Source organism: Rousettus aegyptiacus, unplaced genomic scaffold, assembly GCF_014176215.1.
Source record: "Rousettus aegyptiacus isolate mRouAeg1 unplaced genomic scaffold, mRouAeg1.p scaffold_m13_p_15, whole genome shotgun sequence".
Classification (NCBI taxonomy): domain Eukaryota; kingdom Metazoa; phylum Chordata; class Mammalia; order Chiroptera; family Pteropodidae; genus Rousettus; species Rousettus aegyptiacus.
This window is the reverse complement of record NW_023416290.1, coordinates 31,895,028-31,916,803: the sequence shown is the minus strand read 5'-3', so window position 1 is coordinate 31,916,803 and position 21,776 is coordinate 31,895,028. Positions and strand designations below refer to the sequence as shown.

General features: G+C 41.2%; 1 protein-coding gene across 4 annotated transcripts in view; it reads right to left on the bottom strand.

Moving 5' to 3' along the window:
- Positions 1-772: 772 nt before the first annotated feature.
- Positions 773-21,776, bottom strand: part of MATN2 (matrilin 2) — a 131,393-nt gene continuing 110,389 nt past the window's right edge. For 2 of the 4 annotated variants that reach the window (XM_016157847.2, XM_016157844.2), the window contains 9 exons: positions 16,592-16,714; positions 15,184-15,306; positions 12,695-12,817; positions 9,669-10,082; positions 7,104-7,256; positions 5,939-6,010; positions 5,485-5,562; positions 5,026-5,124; positions 773-3,549 (listed from right to left, as the gene is read on the bottom strand). In XM_016157847.2, the coding sequence (XP_016013333.2) occupies positions 3,494-3,549; positions 5,026-5,124; positions 5,485-5,562; positions 5,939-6,010; positions 7,104-7,256; positions 9,669-10,082; positions 12,695-12,817; positions 15,184-15,306; positions 16,592-16,714 (1,241 nt within the window). In that variant the 3' untranslated portion in view covers positions 773-3,493. Of the gene's footprint in view, positions 3,550-5,025; positions 5,125-5,484; positions 5,620-5,938; positions 6,011-7,103; positions 7,257-9,668; positions 10,083-12,694; positions 12,818-15,183; positions 15,307-16,591; positions 16,715-21,776 lie in introns of all 4 variants that reach the window. The other 2 variants (XM_016157843.2, XM_016157845.2) reach the window with 1 other exon arrangement.

Sequence of the window (21,776 nt, the reverse complement as noted above, 5' to 3'; positions counted from 1 at the left end):
CCACATTTTCAAAGTAACATCTCCTGGTTAAGAGCTATAGAGTTATAAAAAATTTATCAATGTTCTAAGGTGCTCATATTTATATATCCAGACACTGGTGTGCCCAAGGGAATTTAAAATGGTGGAAGTCATTTTCCATGATAAGACTTGCTCGGTCAGACTGCTGCTGGTCTCAATGCTATTAGTCTTTTTCTATGGTTCAAAATGTGTTCAGTCTTGTTTAAGGAAATTCATACACTTTATAATTTTCCTCCTACTTGGTCAGTTTCTCCTTTCACATTGACCTCGCCCCGCTCTTTGGGTTCTCTGTCCTTCCAAGTTGACTAGTTCCAATTTAATTTTTTGAGGGGCAGTGACCCAAAGAATGTAATATTGTAGGTGCCGGCATACCAGCTCTTTGCAGTGCTTCTGTCGCATGACTTTGTAGCTGCAGGTATTTTGGAATGATGGATTTTAGAAAATAATTTCATTTCTAGGGTCTTCTTCTAGGGAGTGGTAATACGCAATAAGATCATTTGGCTTTTACCTTTTTATATGTGCTTTTTTGTGCACTCACTATTGTTTCAGCGAGAAAGGACCTTAAAGTTCACAGAAAAGGAGTTTAAAACTAATAGATAGGAAACACCTCACTCGTTCTTGTCTGAGGCAGCTGTGGTGACGTGCCATTAAAGTACTGCCAGAATTAGAAAATGCCACTAGTCAAGAAGATCTGGGAAGGTCTCAGATATTTTAAAATATTCTCTACTAATTATAACGAAAGTAATGTTTTTGAGTAAAAAACTGTATGTAGGGGACTGCAGGAAGTCCCAGCTGATTGGGTTTAATCCATACCTGTACTGGGAGGAAAGCTCCAAAGAAGAAGTTGTATATTGTGGAGTATGTTCATTGCAATTTAAATGGTGTTGCAGGAACAAAAGGTATAAAGAGAAGAAACGAAATTTCAGGCTGGTCATGAATGCAGATAGTTGGAGCTTCTGGAACATGGTCATCTGATTCGTGGAAAATGGTTCTCTTTGATCTGTCTTGCAACTCATTTCCAGTTACACCTTAGATTTGCCGCTCCTGCTTGCAGGGGTGTCTGGTTTCCCTCCTCCCTCCCACTGCTTTTCAGGTCACCTCAACATCCACTTCCAGTCTAGATCAAGTGTCTCTGAGTTACCGTAGAACCTTTTTATGGCATCAATCATATCTGTCTCGTTAAACTAAGGTCCCAGAGGATAGAGACTCAACATTTTCAACTTTATATCATTTTTTATGTGACTAGCATATGATAAGAATTCAAAAACCAGAATAAATAATGACTTTTAGGGCTTAAACATTTATTTCTCATTGATAGGCTTGTGACTTTCTAGTCCAGAATTCTTTCATTTGTTGATAAGTTTTGAACACCTTGTACATTTCCTGGTATTTAATGTATTACCTCCTACTTTCTTTGCTTCAGAAGGTAATTTAGGAGTGGGAATCTGCCCAAGTACTTTTTAGGTAAGCAAAGAAGTAACCATATTAGTGTCAGATGCTGCCGAAGAATAAAAACTAGCTAGTATTGAGCATTTAAAATGTTAAGACTTAAAGTAGTTAAAGTGGTATGCATGTTAACCCATTTAATCCCGACAATCCATTGAGATAGTACTATTCCATTTGACAGGATCAGGGCTTGGAAAGCTCACACAATAATCAACTGGAATACAAAAACCTTCATACCTGAGACGTACAGATAGCAAAATAAAGAAAATGGAGAAATATTTCAAATTTTAGACAATCTTTAAAGATCTTGGATTATTCTGTAAATTAGATGAATAGGCCTTTGTTTCCTTTGAACATATTTTTCTCAACAAATTGGAGAAGTTTGAAAAACTTGTAATGTGTTTAAAAGCTTAAAAACAAAAAACAAAATGGGAACAGGAGCAGTCTAGAGCCACTAGAGGGAGCCAGAACTCAACAAAATGAAGTAGTAGTGAGCCAATTGGAAGCCATGCCTGAAGGATGATTACATCTCTGAAGGTAATGCTACCCCAAATCAATACTTTACTTCCTAATGAAAATATGCTTTGGAGATCAAGTGGATGATTCATATAAAATGAAGGTTTAGTACTTTGAATCACAACTAAAAGTTGTGATATTTGGAAAGTATCATCAGACACAAATGAGGCTTAGATGTTCTCTCCTTGTACCACACTGCTCTTTGGGAGGACGTTCTGATGAAAACACTTGTCTTGAAACATTTAAACATAAGCTTATTCAAGGAATTTTGTAAGGCATTTGGCCCCAAAGATCCATGAGGAGGATGCCATTTTGGGTGTCCATTTTATAATGAAGCTGCCACCAGTAGTGTTTCCCTGCTGTTCCAGGTGCCATGAACTGACACACTTGAAGACTCTTGATCTTGTCTCTATTCCTACTTTCTTATTTTCCCAGGGACAACCAATATTGTATGTATCCTTCCAGAACATTTCTTAAATGTACATATTTATGTGTCTAAACAACTAGTAATGTTCGTGGGTTTTTTTAATGTACAGGAATGGTATACTAAATACACTTTGCCATTGGCTTCTTAAAACGTTTTTTAGTTTAACCATATATACATGCAGCTTTAGTGTATTACTTTAAAAAATGTATAGTATTTCTGAGATATATGCCACAATTCATCAGTTATCCTTATGATTAGGTTATTTCTAACTTGTTACTTTTATAAACTCTAGTAACATTCTTGTATAGGTCATATACATGCTAAAATGCAATGGCTACAGCATAGGGTTATGTACATTTTCAGTTTTACTATGCACTGACATTACTCTCCAAAGAGACTATCCATTTGTTTTCTCACTCACAGTGTACAAAAACCCCAGATTTCCACCTTACGAACACATGTTAGACAAATTCATTTTTGCCAAACTTGTTTTATCCTGCATTTTCCTGATTACCAGTGAAATTCAACATTTTTTCATATGTATATAGGCCTCATTTCATGCATCTTTAAGTCAAACAATTATACACAGGATACCATTCTCTGAAGTAGTGAATTTTAATATCGTATAAAAAAATCCAACTTGTTATACAAGTCCATGTCCTATTTATGCATACATCCATATACATATATCAAGGTAAAGTCCAATACAAAAAAAATGGCTTTCCTATGGCCAGTGTTCTATAGAAGTAAGACCTTGCAAACTTATTTCGTAGTCAGATGAGATTGCAACACTAAGGCAGGAGAGACAAAAGCAAATCTTGGCCATTATGTTACAGAGTATCTTTGCCTAGCTTATTCTCACTTGATAAACTCTTTAGGATTCTGAAAGATTCTTTTTCTCATTAAATTTATACAAGTTAGTGTCTACTTTTTGCCCTTGTTCTATAGCAAACCAGCTTTCTCAGTACTAATTATATTTTACTTCACAACCTTACAGAATTAATGATAGGCTGAGCTTTAGGGCTCTGAACTGCTTTCATTTTAATCGATACAATGATGTACAAATACAGAGAGTATTTTGAATCTTCATCTGTATCTCAAGCGGTTTTCCAGGGCTTCCATTCTCTGTGTCATTTCTTCTAGTAAATCTCATATTAAGGAAGATGAATCTGAATTTACATTCAAATATAATTTGATTTATCTACTTAAAAATTTGTTTTAGAAAATATAAGGCTTTGTTTTTTTCCCTTTCTGTTACGTATTTTAAAACCTTGACTTGTAAGATTATAGTAACTAATTTAGCACATGCTACCAAGACAATCATTTTCAGTTTAAATACTTTTTAAATGTCGATGTGCAGATGGTTCAGTTCAAATTCTTTTTAGTTTTTAATTCTAGTCACACCTCTGTTGCTTATGAATTAGTTTGCCATAGCAAACCTCTATGAGCCAGAATCAATAGGTGGGAATGTGAAGAGAAGAAAACAGGACTTGGGAAACTAAGTCATCAGAAGAATTTTCACTCATGCCAGATACGGCCAAAGGATAGCAACCTGGAAGACTTCCAACCTATGCTTTTATATATTAAAACTTTCTTAGTCTCCTGTGAAGTTGACCTTCAGAACTGAGGTGAGAAAATGAAGAGGAAGGAGCATTAGACGCAGCTCTTGTCTTCCATCCTGCAAGCTCCTTCATGCCTTCCACCTGTCCCCCTGGTGGCAGAATTAGAGCCCAGATCCATTATCTGTATTAACCACTGTCAGATTACTTTTCATAGGGGAACATATTTTCAGTTTTCAGAAGGGAATTGGTATATGCTGTTCTTTATTATATAAACCCACTGGCACAGAGATGGTTGAGAAACCATTTCCCTATCGACTAGTTGATGCATGTTGTGTTAGATATTAGGCAACTTTAGTAAGCTGACTATAATTTTAAGTTCAGAGCAGTTGGCAGGCTGTTCAGTGTGTAAAAGCACTACTCATTTCTCCATTATCCCAAAGCATCCCTTTTATTTGTAATATTGTTTTAATGAAGCATTGGAGCCTGCTGTTCACTTGGTGAAATGTTTCATCGTAAGAGTGCTGATACGAAAGATCTTTGCTGCCAAACCAAAAAGAAAAAAAAGGAAAAACTCCATCCCATTCCTCTAGAAACTAAACACTGACCAAATGTGGCTACAGTGTGACTTGGGGCCAAAGGAAAGGTTTGGAGTTTAGACGGAGTTTGAAACCTCTTCATTCTAAAACATTCTTTGCCCATACATACTATACCTTCGGTATACTTCAGAACAGTACATATCCTCCATTTTCTGCCAGCAGAGAGGGAGTTCATTAAATATGTCTTTCTTCTTTACTTTGCATACTGACTGACTGACTGGCCTTATTGCTAAACCCTGTAGAAGAGCAGATAGCAACTAAGTGTTTGCCCCTGACCACTCAGCTTGGCTTGCCCTTGGCTCTCAAACACCTATCAGGCTGCTTAAGAAAAAGCACTTCTGGATTTCACTATTCTTGACTTTATGGAAGCAACTTCATTAGATATACACCTACATACAGTATTTGTGACATTTTATAATATTTCCATTCCATACAGAAGCATAATACTAGAAAAGGATATAGCGTTGTGTTAATTTTCTTACTTCTTCATTTGCAAGGTTCTGGAACATTATAAGGTTTTCACATTTGCATTGATCAGGTTTTTCTTCCAAAGGAATTCCTGAGAAAGCAGATGGAAAGTGTTCACCTCTATAATCCACCAGACTTCCCAGATGCATAATAATAGGACTGAATCAGCATATGGAGGAAATCATAATGAAAGAAATGTTCAACTTTTTCTGTGCAGCCAGATCCAGCAAATCCCAGGAAAGGGCTTCCACGCTGGAAGTGGCCTTGATTGTGGTGGGTTGGGGAAGACCGCTCCAGTGTCTTAGTTTTTTAGTTCTCATTTTACTTAAGTTCTCTTTTCCCCATCCTATTTCCTACTTCCTCTTTTCCTTTCCCTTTTTACACTGAGTTTGTTGGCACACTGAGAGGCTGGTATTTAGTTAAATTTCAGAAATATTTTACTGATAATTACCTGGAGGTTTTGCTGAATGGAAAAGTTTTTGTGTAGACCGTGAAAGACTGTCTTCTTCAAACAGATATCTGTGTTGCACTGCAAAATTAGAACAGGAAAGTAGGTCTCGGATATTTATGGTAACTGGCTCAGATTCTGTAAAGAGAAAGAAAACTGAAGTCAAATCTGCTTAACACGATTGTGGTATGAAACAGCCATCAGCTGTCAAAGTAAGGTGCTTGGTATTCCTAGCAAGTGGTACACTACCTGGGTACATACTGTGACAATAAGACTCAGCGGAAAGGCTATTACCACATACCGTATAAGGTGTGGAGTATGTTTCCTATCCGATAGAGGGGCAGAAGCCATAGCATAATTCAAATCTGATTTTGACTTCTTTACAACTTTTGTCTAGAGGGAAACCATGGTGGAAGCATCCTTCAAGGATCTAAAAACACTGCTTTTTAAAATTCACCTGTTGGCTGGTGGACCCTCTTGGGCAATTCCCCTGCTGGGGAGTCCTGACTTCCACTGGAGTCTTCTAGAGCTGAGAGGAAAAAAAATGAGCAAAAGAAGTGAGAGTTGTTGGCATGCACACGTGTTCTTTAGGAAACTGGTCCCAGACCAACTGCTTACCTACCTGCCATAACCCAGGGCATTTCGGTTTATTTGTCAACACACATTCAAAAAGCAATTGGTTACCAGATAATCCAAGACCACTCTAAGGCAGGGTCCCTCTAGTAAGGAAACCCTGGGTCCTGGAGGTGCACCTTAAGAATGCTCCCAAAATACCATGTCTAGAAGGTAGAGTGAAGAGAAAAGTTAAAGTTGCCTAAAAATTAAGCTGCAGTGGCAGCAGCTCCACTTGAGGCATTTTAACTTGAACACAACAGCCTGGAGGCAAAACGGTATCTACTTTCATTAGAAATCTGAAAGGCTTCCTCACTTCATCTCATTGTTTTTTTCCCTTAGAAGAGTAAGACACATCACTTAGACTGGGTATTTATTGGTGACTGAACCTGGGACATGAGTAAAAGGAAAAACGGACGGAAGTGCTATATGTCAGCATGCCTTACATATGGAACAATTAGTGAACTGGAGAAAAGCATAGAGACCTTTTGTCATAACAAAATTAAATTCAGAAGGGCAGTTTAATATTCTGTAAGCAGATGTCCTCCATGCAGGATGGTGTTTATGGATGTCCTCCATAAACACCAGCCTCTCAGCTTGCCAACATTTAAAATTCTTTAAATTTTAAGCAGTGGGCTTGAAAGGATTACCATCCCTTTCTGCTCCAATTACAGGCATGACCTGAAATTACATGTCGGCTCTCTTCATTTATATAATGGCTGTTCCTTAGTTAGATGATCATCTCCATAGGACTTTTGGGAGGATGACGTGTGCTGGTGTTGTCAAAACACTTATGCCGCTCAGCATAGAGCAAGCGTTCAAGCAGTGTAGGCTGTTCACGTTTGTCTCCGCTCTCCCCTCTTCTACTTTCTGCGCTTAGTGTTTCCAGGTGTCACTGCACACGGAGAGGCATTTTTTGGAGCACGTTGAAGGAATGGATTGAGAATTTCTCATTCAAGGGTTTGTGCTGCCCTGTTTGCTAAGATCTCTCCTAGACGCAGCTATAGTACCTTCACATATGCCTTTCTTTAGCTTTTCACTTATCTCGCCCATTGTGCTGAAGTCTTCCGCATAGAAGAGATGCTTCTTTGTGGGCTCAGAGGCAATCTCCTGCAGTTCTTCCTCAATGGCTTTTCCTACCCCGACCGCATACATGGTTATACCTAAGGTGCAGAGCAAATTAACAAGTAGTTAGAGTTGTGTTCTCATGGTCTGGAAATGTGTACTGTGCCCAAAGCCAGCTAGATGTTAAGTGGTGTGATTTGAGGGGTCCATATTAGCCTCCTTTTATTTTTTCTCCACTTTTTTATTTTGGTCCTATGAGCAAAAGGGAGAGATTCAAGAGAGAGGAAGGTGAAGTGTCTGGAGAGTTATGGAGCCAGACCACCAACCTCCCGCTTAGCTCTGGGCTTGGTCTTAACAAATCTTAACTTTTCCCTGAATTAGCCTTGTGGACGAGCACTATCTTATGGCTTACAAAACTGGAATCTCTTCTAAGAGAAGCCTAAGAAGCAGGTCAGTTTATGACCTTATAAACTGATTTCTACTTCTCAAAGGTATATAGGATGGGAAACTTAAGTGACCTGGGGCGAGGTGAAGCTGCATTTTGCCCTCCCCTCTTGGGAGGACAAAGCCTTGTGAGAAGTGCTAAGCTGAAGAGTGGATCTTGCAGACCACTGGAAACCCGCAAAGTCAGAAAAAAAAACAAACCCAAGTATGAACCTTAGAAAGCAAAAGGGACGTGAGATTGCTCAAAAGCTTTTCTAAACAGAATTAGTCATTAGACCCCCTTCCCCACATACTCTTCATTTAACAGTAAAACAGTAAGAACTTCAGTTCTACTTGATTTTCGGCATTTTTTATCACTGATATTCTGGCTAATTCTTTGACTAGATTTTTTTTTTTAAATACACCTAAAAATGGCTCTCTAAGCCAACGGCAAGAGTTGTGCCTTATTCTAAGTCTGTGTAAGGTCAATAGCCAAGTTCAGCATATTTGTCTGGGAGCCCAGTGGCTTTATGCACAACTTCCTAAAAAGGAGAACTATTTTAAGATCGTGTTAGCTATGCATAGGAGTAATTAAATTCATTAGGGGATGTCACTTGAGATAAATTTGTTGATTCAATAACTAAATAAACATCTGTTTCTCCTACCACCTGCCTTTAGGTGATTCATAGAAATGTGAGTTGGGGAAAGAGGTGAATAGGTCTCAATGTGACAAAAACGGTGGCGGGAGGTGGGGGGCGTGCTAAGCACTGTTTTTGGAGACAAGATGTTTTTCCCAATAGGAATGCAGGCTACAGGGGCCTGTGGGCTTGACATGAGCTTTTGCAAACTAGTCTAGAAGCAGAGGAACTGGGTGTGAGCAAGCAGTTTTACTGTCCATATAGATGATTCGGGCAGGACACTTTTTGTGACTACGATATTGAGCTAGGAAAAAAGTGAAGAGTGAGGTAAACGGTATCAAGAAAACAACCTCCTTCACAAAGAGAGTGATTGAATGCTGATGTGAACTAGCCTTTCTCTGAGGGGGAATGGGGTTCACTAATTGGATTGCTAGCACTTTTTTTTTTTTTTTAAGTAAATTAGAGGTTTATTTTTCCCTTTTGTAAAAGTGTGACTATAGCCAGTCCAAGGCTGGTATGGCAGGATTGCTAGCACTTTCTCTCCTGTGCTCATTCACTCAGCAACTATTAATCACGCATGTACTATGCCAGGCCTAGGCATTGGGTCCATAAAGTCTTGGATGAACCCCTGTTCTGTGCATACCCTTATAGAACCTGCTAAAGCAATGTGCTTTAACAAAGTGGCTTTTTTCAACAAAGTGGCTTTTAAGTAAACTTCACAACTTCAGGTTTTCTCAGATCCCCAAGGAATCCAGACACTTTGTCCTAAGCTATCTCTACCAACCATCCTAGCTTTTGGCTTTCCTTTCCAATGGACTGCACTCCTCTGCCACACTCCACATCTATCCACAACTAAAGTGACATCCAGTCCCTCCTCCATTATACACACATGTCAGAAACACCTCAGAAGAAAGGCTGAGTTCTGCTGAGCGATGAGAGCTTAGAGTCACGATCTCCTCCATCACTTTGATTTTCTCAAAAGCAACCTTTTGCCTCCTGCAAACGCAAGAGTATTGCTATCCTAAGGCTATTGTGCTTTCAGTGCTCACTAGCAGTATTGGTTTTTTAAAAAAATTATCAGTAAAAGTCCCTCCTACCAGGAATCTGTTTTTACTAGTGTTTGGGGACAGTTGCACATTTGTCTGTGGTTAAATGGCACTTGCAGGATTCCTTCTCTCCGCTGGAGGTCACACCCTGGCTAGTAAAGCACAGCAGATGATTTCTCAGGTGTGCTCAGTGTCTAGTCCCATAGTCAGGTTGGCATGACTTTCGCTTCCCTCCTGTAGAGTCCCGTTAAAGCCTCTAGGTGGCAGTTTAGCAAAGGCGTATAGCAGCAGTGACAGCCTTTCTACACACTCGAAGGACCTCCTATGTCCAGCTGTGACCACCAAGTGACTTTAAGAAACCTGAACCTTGAGCAGTGTAAACCACACCTCCGTCCCACATTACCATTTGCCTTGGCTTTACTGGCCCACTCGGAGACATCATCCTGAGCCCGTCCATCTGTGAACACTATGGCCACTCGGGGCACCCGCGTGGAGAGAGGCCTGGCCCCTTCTACTTGGGTAAAACTTCTCTCAAACATGTGCTTCAGGGCCAGCCCGGTCATAGAGCCCTTGCCCATGTATTTCATGTGGGCCACGGCTTTTTTCATGTCTTTGGCCGAGCTGAAGTTTCTCAGAGTAAACTCTGTGCGGACCTGCGTGGAATACTGGAGCAGCCCTACTCGAGCGGCTTTGGGGGAAATCGCCAAGGAATCTATAATTCCGGTGACAAACTGCTTCACGGTCTCAAAATTCTCTTCTCCGAGGCTCTTGGATCCATCGATCACAAAGATCAGGTCAATTGGGCCTTCAGAGCATCCTACAAGAATGAAAGGAAAGTTGGGATAGCTAAATGATTAAAAAAAAAATCGTGCACAGGAGAAAATTATGCTTCAATTGGAGGCATGGCCTCTTTGGAAAATGACCTTTGTTCATTACAAAGGACAGACAGAAGGTGTTGAGAGAGACACACAGCAGAGGTACACATTTTAGGAAATCAAGTCTCCACTGTACTGTGGATAACTGACAGGGGGCAGGGTGGGGGGAGGGGGAAGTGGTGCTATGTGTAAAGTACACTGAAGGGTCTGACAGTGCCCAAAGGATTCCTACAACTTTACTCCAGGAGAGTGATGTCACCCCAGTGCTGGCACTCTGACAGACTACAGAGAAAGAAATTCTTAAAATTCACATCTTCCAGGGAGCTTTTCTAGTAACCCAGCTTGGATTAGTTACTCTTCGTGTACCCCTAATGTTACTAATTTAGTCAAGAAAAATTTCCACTTTGAGCATGTTTTATGCAAGGCAGTAGGCACAGCAGGATTGAAATAGTGGCCAAGACAAAATCCCTGACACCAGGTTGCTTACGGTGCAGTGTATGTGCACCGTGCAACAGCTGGTTATGTGTGGGCCTCCGCCTCCAGTCTGCCAGCTCCTCATCAGGGGCCATGTGTCATTCATTTCTGTACCCCCAATGCCTGGCACACAATAGGTATTCAACAAATATTGTTGACGATAAATAAAGAAGGTGGTATCCATGAGGTAGCATATCTGTAAGCATCCATCCTACTGACCTATTAAAAATGAATTATCACTGTGAATTCTTTATCTACACGGAAGCTTTCCAGGCAACTCAGATGGTTGACAGTAAAAGTTTTATGCAAATACTTAAGCAATCTGAGTGTGGAGAGATGTTTTTTGTTACTTAGGGGTGCATAAGAAAAATTTATAGATCTCAAATGGATGATTTCATTTTCAACAGTCTTCATTATGCGATATAACTTCTCTTTACTATATCAAGCAGCTGTTTAATCTTTGAATGTGAAGCACAACATTTTAAGCAAGTAAAGACACATGCAAAGTAAAGACACACATGCAAAAATATTTCTATGCTTGGCCTGAATAACAGGCTAACGTGTGTGTGTGTGTGTGTGTGTGTGTGTGTGTGTGTGTGTGTTGGGAGGTTGAGTTCCTCTCTCTCCATTAAGCGCATGTCCTCCTTACTCAACCTACTGATTACTAGTGAAAGAGGAAAAGGTCAATTCGGAGCTTCATTTACATTCACAGCCTGTTCCTGAATCAACCAAAAACAACTCCCAGGTGGAATGTATGTGGCCCTCCTGCGGGTCTCAGAAATGCTGGAATAATTTTTTGGCAGCAAGTCTGTTTTCTCTTCCCTATACACTCTTTTCTTACAGGATAAAACCAGCACTTAGAGTCTCCCCGTACAGAGGGGCACAGAAAACAAAACTGCCTGGTGGCATGGAGGGGCATCGGGATGAGAGATACCAGACTTGCTTTCAGACCCAGGAAGAATGACAGCCTCACTTGCTGACTACCTCTTTTTCGGAGAGTCACTCCAACTTTCTTTGGGCATTTTCTTTTTGATACTTAAATCAAGCGATTTGCTTCTAAACTTAAAATTCACAGAGTTCCAAATTTTAGGGTTGAATAAGACCTTAAAGATAATCAAGTGTTGCCCTCTGTTGCTTGCATCGTTACAACATTCCTACCCAGTAACCATTTGGCCTGGGCATGAACATCACTCCTGATGAGGAATGGTCTCTCTCTCTATATATCTGTATCTATCTATCATCCATCTATCAAATGGATGTTAGAAGAAGCCTCTTACAAAATACATCAATGGTAATACACTATGAAAACATTCAGCACCATGCTTTTTTCACTTGAAATATCTTGAGGGTCCATCTAGAGTTACTTCATTCTTTTTTTATCTAACCAGTCTCTTAGGGATGGACATTTATTTACCTTGTTCCCATATTTTTGCTGACACAAATGATGCTGCACTAAATATCCTTGTATATATGGCTTTGTGAACACATGCACATATTGGTAGGATAAACTACAAATTTTTAATTGCCTTCAAAATATTGCCAAATTGCCCTCCCAGAAGTTGTACCAATTCAGACACTGAGAGATAAATTTATAATTACCATCTACAATATATCTTTGCCAACATAAGGAATCATCACACTTTTTGATCTCTAATAACTAATAGGTAAAAGAAGGTATCATAGCTTTAATCTCTTACTATACATTTTCCTTCTTTTCTTCTTTGCCTTTATGTTTCATGTGATGTTTAGGAAGGTCTCCTCTACTCTGAGATTGTAAAATAATTCTCTCAAGATTTTTTCTGCTACTTTAGTGTCTTTATGTTTGAACCTTTAAGCCATCCCTCTTTTCCTAATGCGCAATGTTCAGGACTTAATGTATTCTCCAGCCCAGAGCACAACACAAATCTTGTAAGTTTTTTCACACATGTTGCAGTCAAGCTCTCTCTCCCATTCTGGATTTATGCATGCATATTTATTCTTATGGGAGAAGCAGAGGTGAGGGATTTGTTTCCTGAAAATACTCCAAAATCAGTTACTCTCAAACCAAATTAAAGCAGAAAGCCAAGTTTGGATCACTTACTCTTACACTGTCTTCCATCCTCAGCTAGAATAAATCCCTCTGAGCATTTGCAGATGTAGGAGTTGCCACGATTAACACAAATGTGCTCACAGCCATGATGGGTCGATTTGCAGACATCCTTTCCTGAGGAAAACATAGAGTTGAGCAACCCGTCAGTGTAGAAACAAGCTGGACCAAACAGTTGCGTCAGGAGAGATCATGGAGGTGATCGTTTTGTAAAAAGCCATCTCTGTTCACTCAAGAGAGGGACACAGTCCTCTCAGAAAGCTCTATTCCCACAATCCTGAATGGTAAGGTGGGTGTTTGGTGCCACAAATTTGTTATGAATTCTTAGAATTGTGCATTGGGTTTTGGCTTTTGGATTCTCCCACGCTAGTGATTTTTTTCCCGTAGATTCCAATTTTAATAATCTAATAAACATGTGTGGGGTACTTTAAACTCTTCAAAGTAGTTATAGCCCTTTAATCTTCATCATATACTGTGAAAAGAGGAAGGCACGAATAATTACACCCAACTAATAAATGAAAAAACTCAAAGTTTTAGTTTCCCAAGGTCATGTAGCAAGTCGATGGCACAGCTGAGGCATGCCGTCCCTGGCATACTCCTCCTCCACGGTATGAAAACCTACAGTTCTCTTCTGTCATGAGCTTCCTGAAAAGAGAAACTTCCTACAAAACTGGCATTGGTGTACTGTGCATCCCTCTAGGAAGTGGGAATGGAGGGATTTGATTTAGCAATCAAATTCCAGTGGTAAAAGTTGTACCCACTGAGCAACAAATGTGTTGCTTGGATAAATGCTGCATGTGTGTACACTTGCATTTATAGAAATAAAAGCGTGAACAAACAGCTCAGGCAGACAGAATGGGCAGAACTGCAGACATGGTCTCCACAGAAGGGACAGTGCAGTGTGCAGGCAAAACGGGATTGTGCAGGAAGCCCGCAGGGTTAGGCCAGGGTCCCGCAGGCATCAGAGCTTCTTGCTAAAGGAAGGAGCCCTTCTTCCTGGTGGTGAAATGAGAACAGTGGGTTCCATCCACCCCGCTTTGCTGGTATGTGGAGTGGCCCCAGCAATCTCAAAGGAGCCTATGAGGAAACTCCCAAAAATCAACATCAAAAGCAAATAAATTTATTTTGTCTTGACTGAAAATGGGCCATTCTGCTCACTGAACAGGGTGTCACAAAAATCAAGTAGACAGTGTGGAACTTCTAAAAGTAAGGATTAAGAGCTCAAAATCTTCAATGGAGAAAAATCCCTGCTCTCTGTTTTTCTAATGCCCATACCCCCCACCTCGCTGAGCTAGTGTGTCCCCATCTTTCTCTTCCTTTAGGTGCTGTGATGGCCAATTTTATGTGGTAAGGTGCCCAGTTGTTAGGTCAAACAGCAGTCTCAATGTTGCAATGAAAGTGTGTGTGTGTGTGTGTGTGTGTGTGTGTTTAAGTGAGATTAACATTTAAATCTGTGGAGTTTGAGTAAAGCAGATTATCTTCCATAAAGTGGGTAGGCCTCATCCAATCAGTAGAAGGCCTTAATGAAAAAAAAAAGACTGAATTCTCCCAAGGAAGAATTCTTCCAGCAGACTGCCTTTGATTAGAGCTGCAACATCGGGCTCTTCCCTAGGTCTCCAGCCTGCTGGCCTATCCTGCAGATACAGACTTGACAACCACCACCCCCCGCCCCATCACCCTCTCTTCTCTCTCTCTCTCTCTGTCTCTCTCTGTCTCTGTCTCTCTCTCTCTGTCTCTCTCTCTCTCTCTCTCTCTCATACACACACACACACACGCACACACACACATATACTCTATATATGTACACATACATATACACATGTAAACAGAAATACACACACATATACACCTTAGTGGTCTGTTTCCCTGGAGAACCCTAATCCTCATTCTAAGTAAACTCTCAGAGTCTGTTCTGGATGATGGTGATAGAGAAGCAAATGATGAAATGGATAAATAAAATCCACAGAAGACCCCTTCAGCACCTCTACCCTTAATTATGAGGTCTTCCAAGAAGAAATAGCACTGTAACTATCCTTTGGTCCTCATAGTGATAGCTGCAGAGATTCTAATTTAGTCCCATGACTAGCAAGGCATTGTGCTAGGTCTTAATTATGAGGTCTTCCAAGAAGAAATAGCACTGTAACTATCCTTTGGTCCTCATAGTGATTGCTGCAGAGATTCTAATTTAGTCCCATGACTAGCAAGGCATTGTGCTAGGTCTGGGCACCACACTAATCTTGTGGAGAGGGCCAACAGCTGGGAGAAAATGAAAGAAGCCAAGAGCCTGACAACTCAGGACCTTGACTGAGAAATTCCCAAGGGTCCATCATATTGATCACTAGCAAAACGCATCAGAGCACCCAAGTCAGGGACTTTTAATTATGACACTGATTGTAAAGGAAGATTTTAAATATTAAATGAAGTTATGTAACCATCTAAGTTCCACAGATGGACCAATTCATCTCTACTTAAAGGCCACTTACTTCTGCAGTGTTTCCCATCCTGGGCAAGCCGGAACCCCTCCAAGCACTTGCAGATGTACGACTCGCCATTGTTCACACACATGTGTTCACACCCATGGTCTACTGTTTGGCAGACATCTTTCCCTGAAGACAGCAGAGAAAGTTAAAACAATTTCACCAACATAAAATTTCCCTGGGCTTCACCTTGGAGGATCCATTCAACTTAGCCCCCGGATTCCCAGAGCCTCTTGAGTTCAGTGATCCATATGGAAGAAGGTGACATTGAGGGTAATGTTCACAGCTCCAGTTAGGGCTACCTCTTCAAACTTCCCCACTATCATCACCATCCTCATTCACCAGTACCTACTTCAGTGTCTCATAAAAATGCAATCCATCACCAGCTTTCTGCAGACACGGTTTCTGTCATCAGAAAGGAAACACTTTTGGTATGACTACTTAGGAGATTAATTCTTGATTTAGAGTAGCCACACTGGAATCTAATTTTGGCTTTGTCCCTGACATAACATGTGACTTGGGAGAATCGCTTAGTCCCTTGCAGCCTTAATGTTCTTGTGTGAAAAACAAGAGTAATAATTCCAGTTACCTCTTTTTTTCTTTGAATATGTCAACATAAATTTCCCTTTGTAAAGTACTTTGAGAGGCTTGAGGAAAAGATGACTGACAAGGATAGAAATCATTTATTCAGGTTTACGTACTCCCCTCTGATTACACAGAGATGTGTCTCGACTCCATCTAAGAGTCTTCGTTTTCTGAGACGTAAGAATGGCCTCATCATAAGGTGGTCTCTATAAGGGATTTGTGCTACCAGAACAACAATATTGGAGGCAAAGAAACAGAGGTTCCAAGAAGTTAAGCAACTTGCCCAGCTAATAAATGGCAGAGATAGAAGTTGACAGAATCTTGGGTTTCAGACAGCACATGTGTCCAGCAGAGCACACTGCTAAGCCACTGCTTCTCACCACAGGGTATAAATGAGCAACTTCAGCTGTAGCTCTAGCCGTGATTTTTTTCATTCATGAATTTGTTGGTTTTCTTTTCAATGGACTTTATTGTTTAGGGCAGTTTTAAATTCACAGAAAAATTGAAAAGACAGTACAAAGAGTTCCCCAAAACATCCATACCACTTCCCCTATAATATTTTCCATTCACACAATACATGATATAATTAATGGACCAATATTAATACATTGACTAATATCAACCAAAGTCCACAGTTTATTTACATTCCCTTAGTTTTTAACCTAATGTCATTTTTCTGATCCAAGATCCCATCCAGGATCCCACATTATATTTGGTGGTCATACGGCATTGGCTCTTGAGAGTAACTGACTTACACAAGAACTGTGATGGTGGATTTCATGCAGAGATCAGATAACAGGAATGTGGGCCAGCTCCAGTATATACTCACTTCTACAGGTTTTCCCATCTTCTCGGAGTGTATACCCTTCAAAGCATTGGCACACAAAAGAGTCTTCACTGCTTACACATGAATGTTCACAACCGTGGTCACCCAAAGCACAAGAGTCCAATTCTGAGAATCCAAGTGGAATTAGAGAAACAGAAGAAGGAAATGAGTCAGACATTAGTGACTTACTCAATCTTAAAAGACATTTCAGACATCTTAAATTAAAACAGTATCTATTTCCATAGCGTACATCTCAAAATAGAAAGCATGTCTACGAGCAAAAACGCTTAACATGCAAAGAGCACATAAATATATCATCGTCTCCATGGGAAAAATGAACAAACAACATGAAAAGACAATTTACAAAAAAAGACAGCTACAAATAATCTATAAATATTAGAAAATGAAGTCCAACTTCATTGGTTATCATAATATAATAACTCATTGATAACCAATGAAGTCGGACTTATTTTCTAATAACTCATCGATAACCAATGAAGTTGGACTTGTTTCCTAATAACTCATTGATAACCAATGAAGTTGGACTTATTTTCTAATATTTATAGGCTCTTTGCAGCTGTCTTTTTTTGTAAATTGTCTTTTCATGTCGTTTGTTCGTTTCTAAGTCATCTGCATGTCTACTTCAGTATGCATGCATGTGTCACACTTAGGTAATCCACTCATTCATCTATTCACTCAATCCACAATACTTCGTGAGTCCCTACTCTATGCGTCAGGCACTCTTCTAGGCTCTGGGGATACAACAATGAATAAAACAAAGTTTCTACTTTTGTGAAGCTTAACATCTGGCTGCAGGGGTGGGAGGGGAGGAGGGAGAAGACAATCAATAGACAAACAAATATATGTGTCAGATGGTGAAAACTGTTTTGGAGAAAAGCAGGCTAAGGGGGACAGAGCATGCCTGCTGGGTTGGGGTGTAAGGAGTACTTGTCATTTTATATGCTGCAGTTGGATAAGGTGACACTGAGCAGAGCCCTGAAAAAAAAAGAAGAGTGAGTGTGTGGTATTTGGGAAAGAATAGCACCAAGAAAGGATTTACAAACTGCAGAGGTAGAAGCATGCTTGGCATATTTCAGGAAAGGTGAAGGAACCAGTGTGGTCCAAGCAATCAGGGACCGTCAGGGGATGATCAGGGATAGACCACATGGATTCACAGGCAGCGGTTGGATCTGAGTGAGAAAGGGTCACTGGGGGACTTTGAGTAGTGGAGTGACATGATCCGATCTGCCCTCATTTAAAAGGCCTGCTGTGCACACGATGGGGCATGGCTAAGGATGCAGCATGGAGAGCTAGAAGAAACCTACTGCAATAATCCTGGTGGCCCTCACCAGGCTGGGGAGAAGTGGTCAGACTGTGGCCATATTTTGAAGGTAGAGCCTACATGCTTTGCTGATATGAAGAATTCATCTTCATACAGATATGACATGTTTAAGAGTCACCTCAATCGTTTCAGACAGAGTAAGTTCTATAATGGGTATGTATTGAAGTTATTAAGTGAAGGCTCCAAAATGCATAATCACCTTTAAAATTAGGCAGAGACCATATACTTTTTTCTAAGGCACCTATGCAGTATTTCATTCAGAAGAAGAGCCCTGAGAATCAGTTATATTATTCTCATTTACCAGCCAGGGAAATGAAGGTTTGGGAAGGTTAATGGCTTGGCAAGATCAATTGCTAATAAGTGATAACATGAGACTAAAAATCTAATCTTCTTACAACGAACCCCATGCCTTTCCCAACCGCACTGCATCGCTATACTCTAAGGTGAGCTCTCAAACACAAAGGGAATTTTGCCTGTCTTTGAGAAGCACTGACAAAATTCTTAAGCAACAGGCAGGTGTTAATCGAAATTATAACTGCAAAAGAGAGTCTGACGGAATTGGCCCCTCCTGTTTGTGCTGAATAGGAACTGTCTCTTGGGGCGCAGGCCAGAGCCACTGCCCACGCAGAGTGTCCCTCCCGTGGTGCTGCGGGGAATAATTGCGGGATCCACAGAACAGACGGCTGGCTGGCTGTGGAGGTGAGCGTTTTTTCCCCACCATGAATTTATATGAGAAATACTCTATTTTCCAGGGCAATAAAATAGCTATAACTCTTTTAGGCCAGTCTCGTCATGCCATAATCCAGAAAGAACCATGACCACACCCCTTCTTTCCAGAGCTTCCCCCATGCCCGGTCCTGTCCTCTTAGCTCCAGCTTAAGCTTTCATCTTAAAGGATGGGTGAATCTTCCCACACAGACCCTGAAGGGCCGCGGACGCCCAAGCTTCCTTGAGCCGTGGTGGTGTCAGCCTGGCTTGGCTGAAGCCTGCTGAGCTCAAAGCCACTGTCCACAGGGGCGTGTCTTCGCCCTTGGCAGCAGATCATCCCAGACTCCCAGTGCACTTTCTGAGCTCTTCTGGGTTTTCATATTAGTAGTTGTTTGGAAATTTTGTTGTGTGTGTGCTTTAAAAGCATGTGCAGAGTTTCGGTTTTTAATTTTTTCCCTCCTCATCCCCTTAGAGCAGCGGTCCTCAACTTTTTGGCACCAGGGACCGGTGGTCCTAGGAGAATCTAATGCCTGACGATCTGAGGTGGAGCTGAGGTGGTGATGCTAGCGCTGGGGAGCGGCTGCAAATACAGATGAAGCTTTGCTTGCTCGCCTGCCGTTCACCTCCAGCTGTGCGACCCGGTTCCTAACAGGCCATAGACTGATACTGGTCCATAGCCCAGTGGTTGGGGTCTCCTGTCTTAGAGAGCATCTGATCAGGAGAAAGTAGGGCAATGATGAGTTCTTGACCTCAATGAGCATCAGAATCACTTGCAGAGACTTTTTAAAAAGGCAAAACAGGCACCTGATTCAAAATTCATACACATTAAAAGGCATACTTTCCCTGTGGAGGGGTGTCTGGCAAGATCTACCAAAGTTACAAGATGTCCCTTTGACCCAGCAACTTCGCTTCTGGAATTCTCTCCTATAGATACCCTTGTACCATATGAAGGGATATGCTTTCAAATTATTCATTCATTGCAGATCATTTGTAATAATGAAAAGTGGGAAACAACTCAAATGTCCAGCAATAGGGAACTAGCTACATAAATGTCCCACACGAGGAGGTATCAGGCCTCTGTGAAAAGAATGAGGGAGTGCTCTCTGTGAGGACAGGAAGAAATCTCCAGTAAATGCCACTGAGTCAAATAAAAAAAGGCATAGAATAGTGTATACGACACACCATTTTTTGTGTATATAGGAAGGAAATAAAAATATATTGGTATTTGCTTTTTTTCATATAAAGAAACATGAAGAATAAATGATAGACTAATAAAAATGGAATGTTAGCTAGCTGTTACTATAAAATATTACCCCCAAATTTAGCAGGTTAAAACAATAGACATTATCTCCACAGTTTCTGAGGGTCTGTAATTCAGCAGTGGCGTAGCTGGGGGGTTGTGGTTCAGAGGCCCTCCTGAGGTGCTGCAGTCAAGCTGTCACCTGGGGCTACAACGATCTCAAGCCTCAGACTCCTCTGAGCTCACTCACATATTTACTGGCAGGATTCTTGGCTCCTTACTAGTTTTCTGCCAGAGGCTTTGGTTCCTCACCATGCTGGTCTCTCCAACACGGCTTCCCCCAGAGCGAGTGCTCGAAGAAGTGAGAGAGCACCCAAGGCGGCAATCACAGTGTCCTTTGTAACTTAATTTGAGAAGCGGAATACCACTGCTATCTCCATATACTGGCCAACAGTGAGGAAAGGGACGACGCAAGTATGTGGATGCCAGGAGATGGGGATCACCAGCGGCAGCTTGGGGGTAGCCACCGCCAAGTTAGGGAGCAGAATGGCAGGGTGAGAGTGGGAGCAAAACTTCTTAATGTATACTTTTTTGTATTGTTTTGATTTTTGAACAAGAGGTAAACCTCTTACCTATTCTAAAAATAAATGCAATTTAAACAAAAATTCTTAATGGGAAATAAAAATTCATAGTTAAAACTACACCTGTCTCTCACCTTTGACAGACTACATTGTTATTTTTAAAGTCTGCACCATCATTTGTTTAACTAGTTTCTTACTGGATGGGCATTTAGGTGGTTCCTAGTCTTTTGCTATTACAAGCATCATTGTAATAGTCTTGTGCACATAGTTTTGCATACAATGTGAGAACATATTTGAAAGGTAAACATCTGAAGTGGAAATGCCAGGTTAAAGGGTGTGAACATTTAAAGGCTGATAAATATGTTCAAATCGTCCTCCAAAGACCTTACATTAATAATGCAAGATAGTTTGCAAGATAGTCTCTCTTTCAGGGGATCTAGGGTGCTGCCTGGGCTTTTGGATGTTTTAAAAGCCCCAGAGATGAGATGCTGGTGGTGGACACAGACCTTACGTTCAGAGACCTCCTCAAGTGTTCAGGTTATTCTGCGCCTCCACCACCATGAACCAAATATCATCACCTCTCTTTGCGCCTGTTGCATCACCTACTAACCGATTTCCACACACCCACTTTCACCCCCTCCAGTTCGTCCCTCAGGCCTCCCCCGAGTCCTCTTTTCAAAATATGAATCTGCTCTCATCACTCGTTCCCTCTGCCTGAGATCCTTTAATGCTTCCTGAGAATCTTGGGATGAGAGAGTCTTTGGCAAGTTTCACGGGACCTGCCCTGCAGCCTCGTCTGGCCTGCTGTACTCCAGCTCTGAGCACTTTCTTTTAGTACCTCCGTACCTGAGTACTGAGCCAGAAGCTTTCCCACCACAGGGCTCTGCACAGCCATTTCTCTGCCTGGAAGACTCTTTCCTCCTTTATGACCTCCAGATGTCTCCCCAACCTCCTGGCACAGGGCCTCAAAGAACCAGGCATCTGCCGCTTTGGTCATATCACAGTTATCACTGAACAGTTACGTGGTCGGTTTGGGTCTGTGCCCACCTCCTCACCAGAGTATGCTTGCATGGGCTCTGAGCTCCAAGAGACAATGGACTATATCTGTTCTCTCCTGCATGTCCTAGCACCTAACCTAATGCCCGAAATACCATTAGTAAAAGGAAACATTTCCTCAGTTTTCTACTCTGATAATCAAGGGTATCTAGACCCACTTCGTGGGGTTTTTGTGCAGATGTTTTAAATGAGAGCAAGTGGGGTGTGGATGCTGGCAGTCAGCTGGGCTTCTCACTCTCTCCCACGCACCCGCCTTGCAGA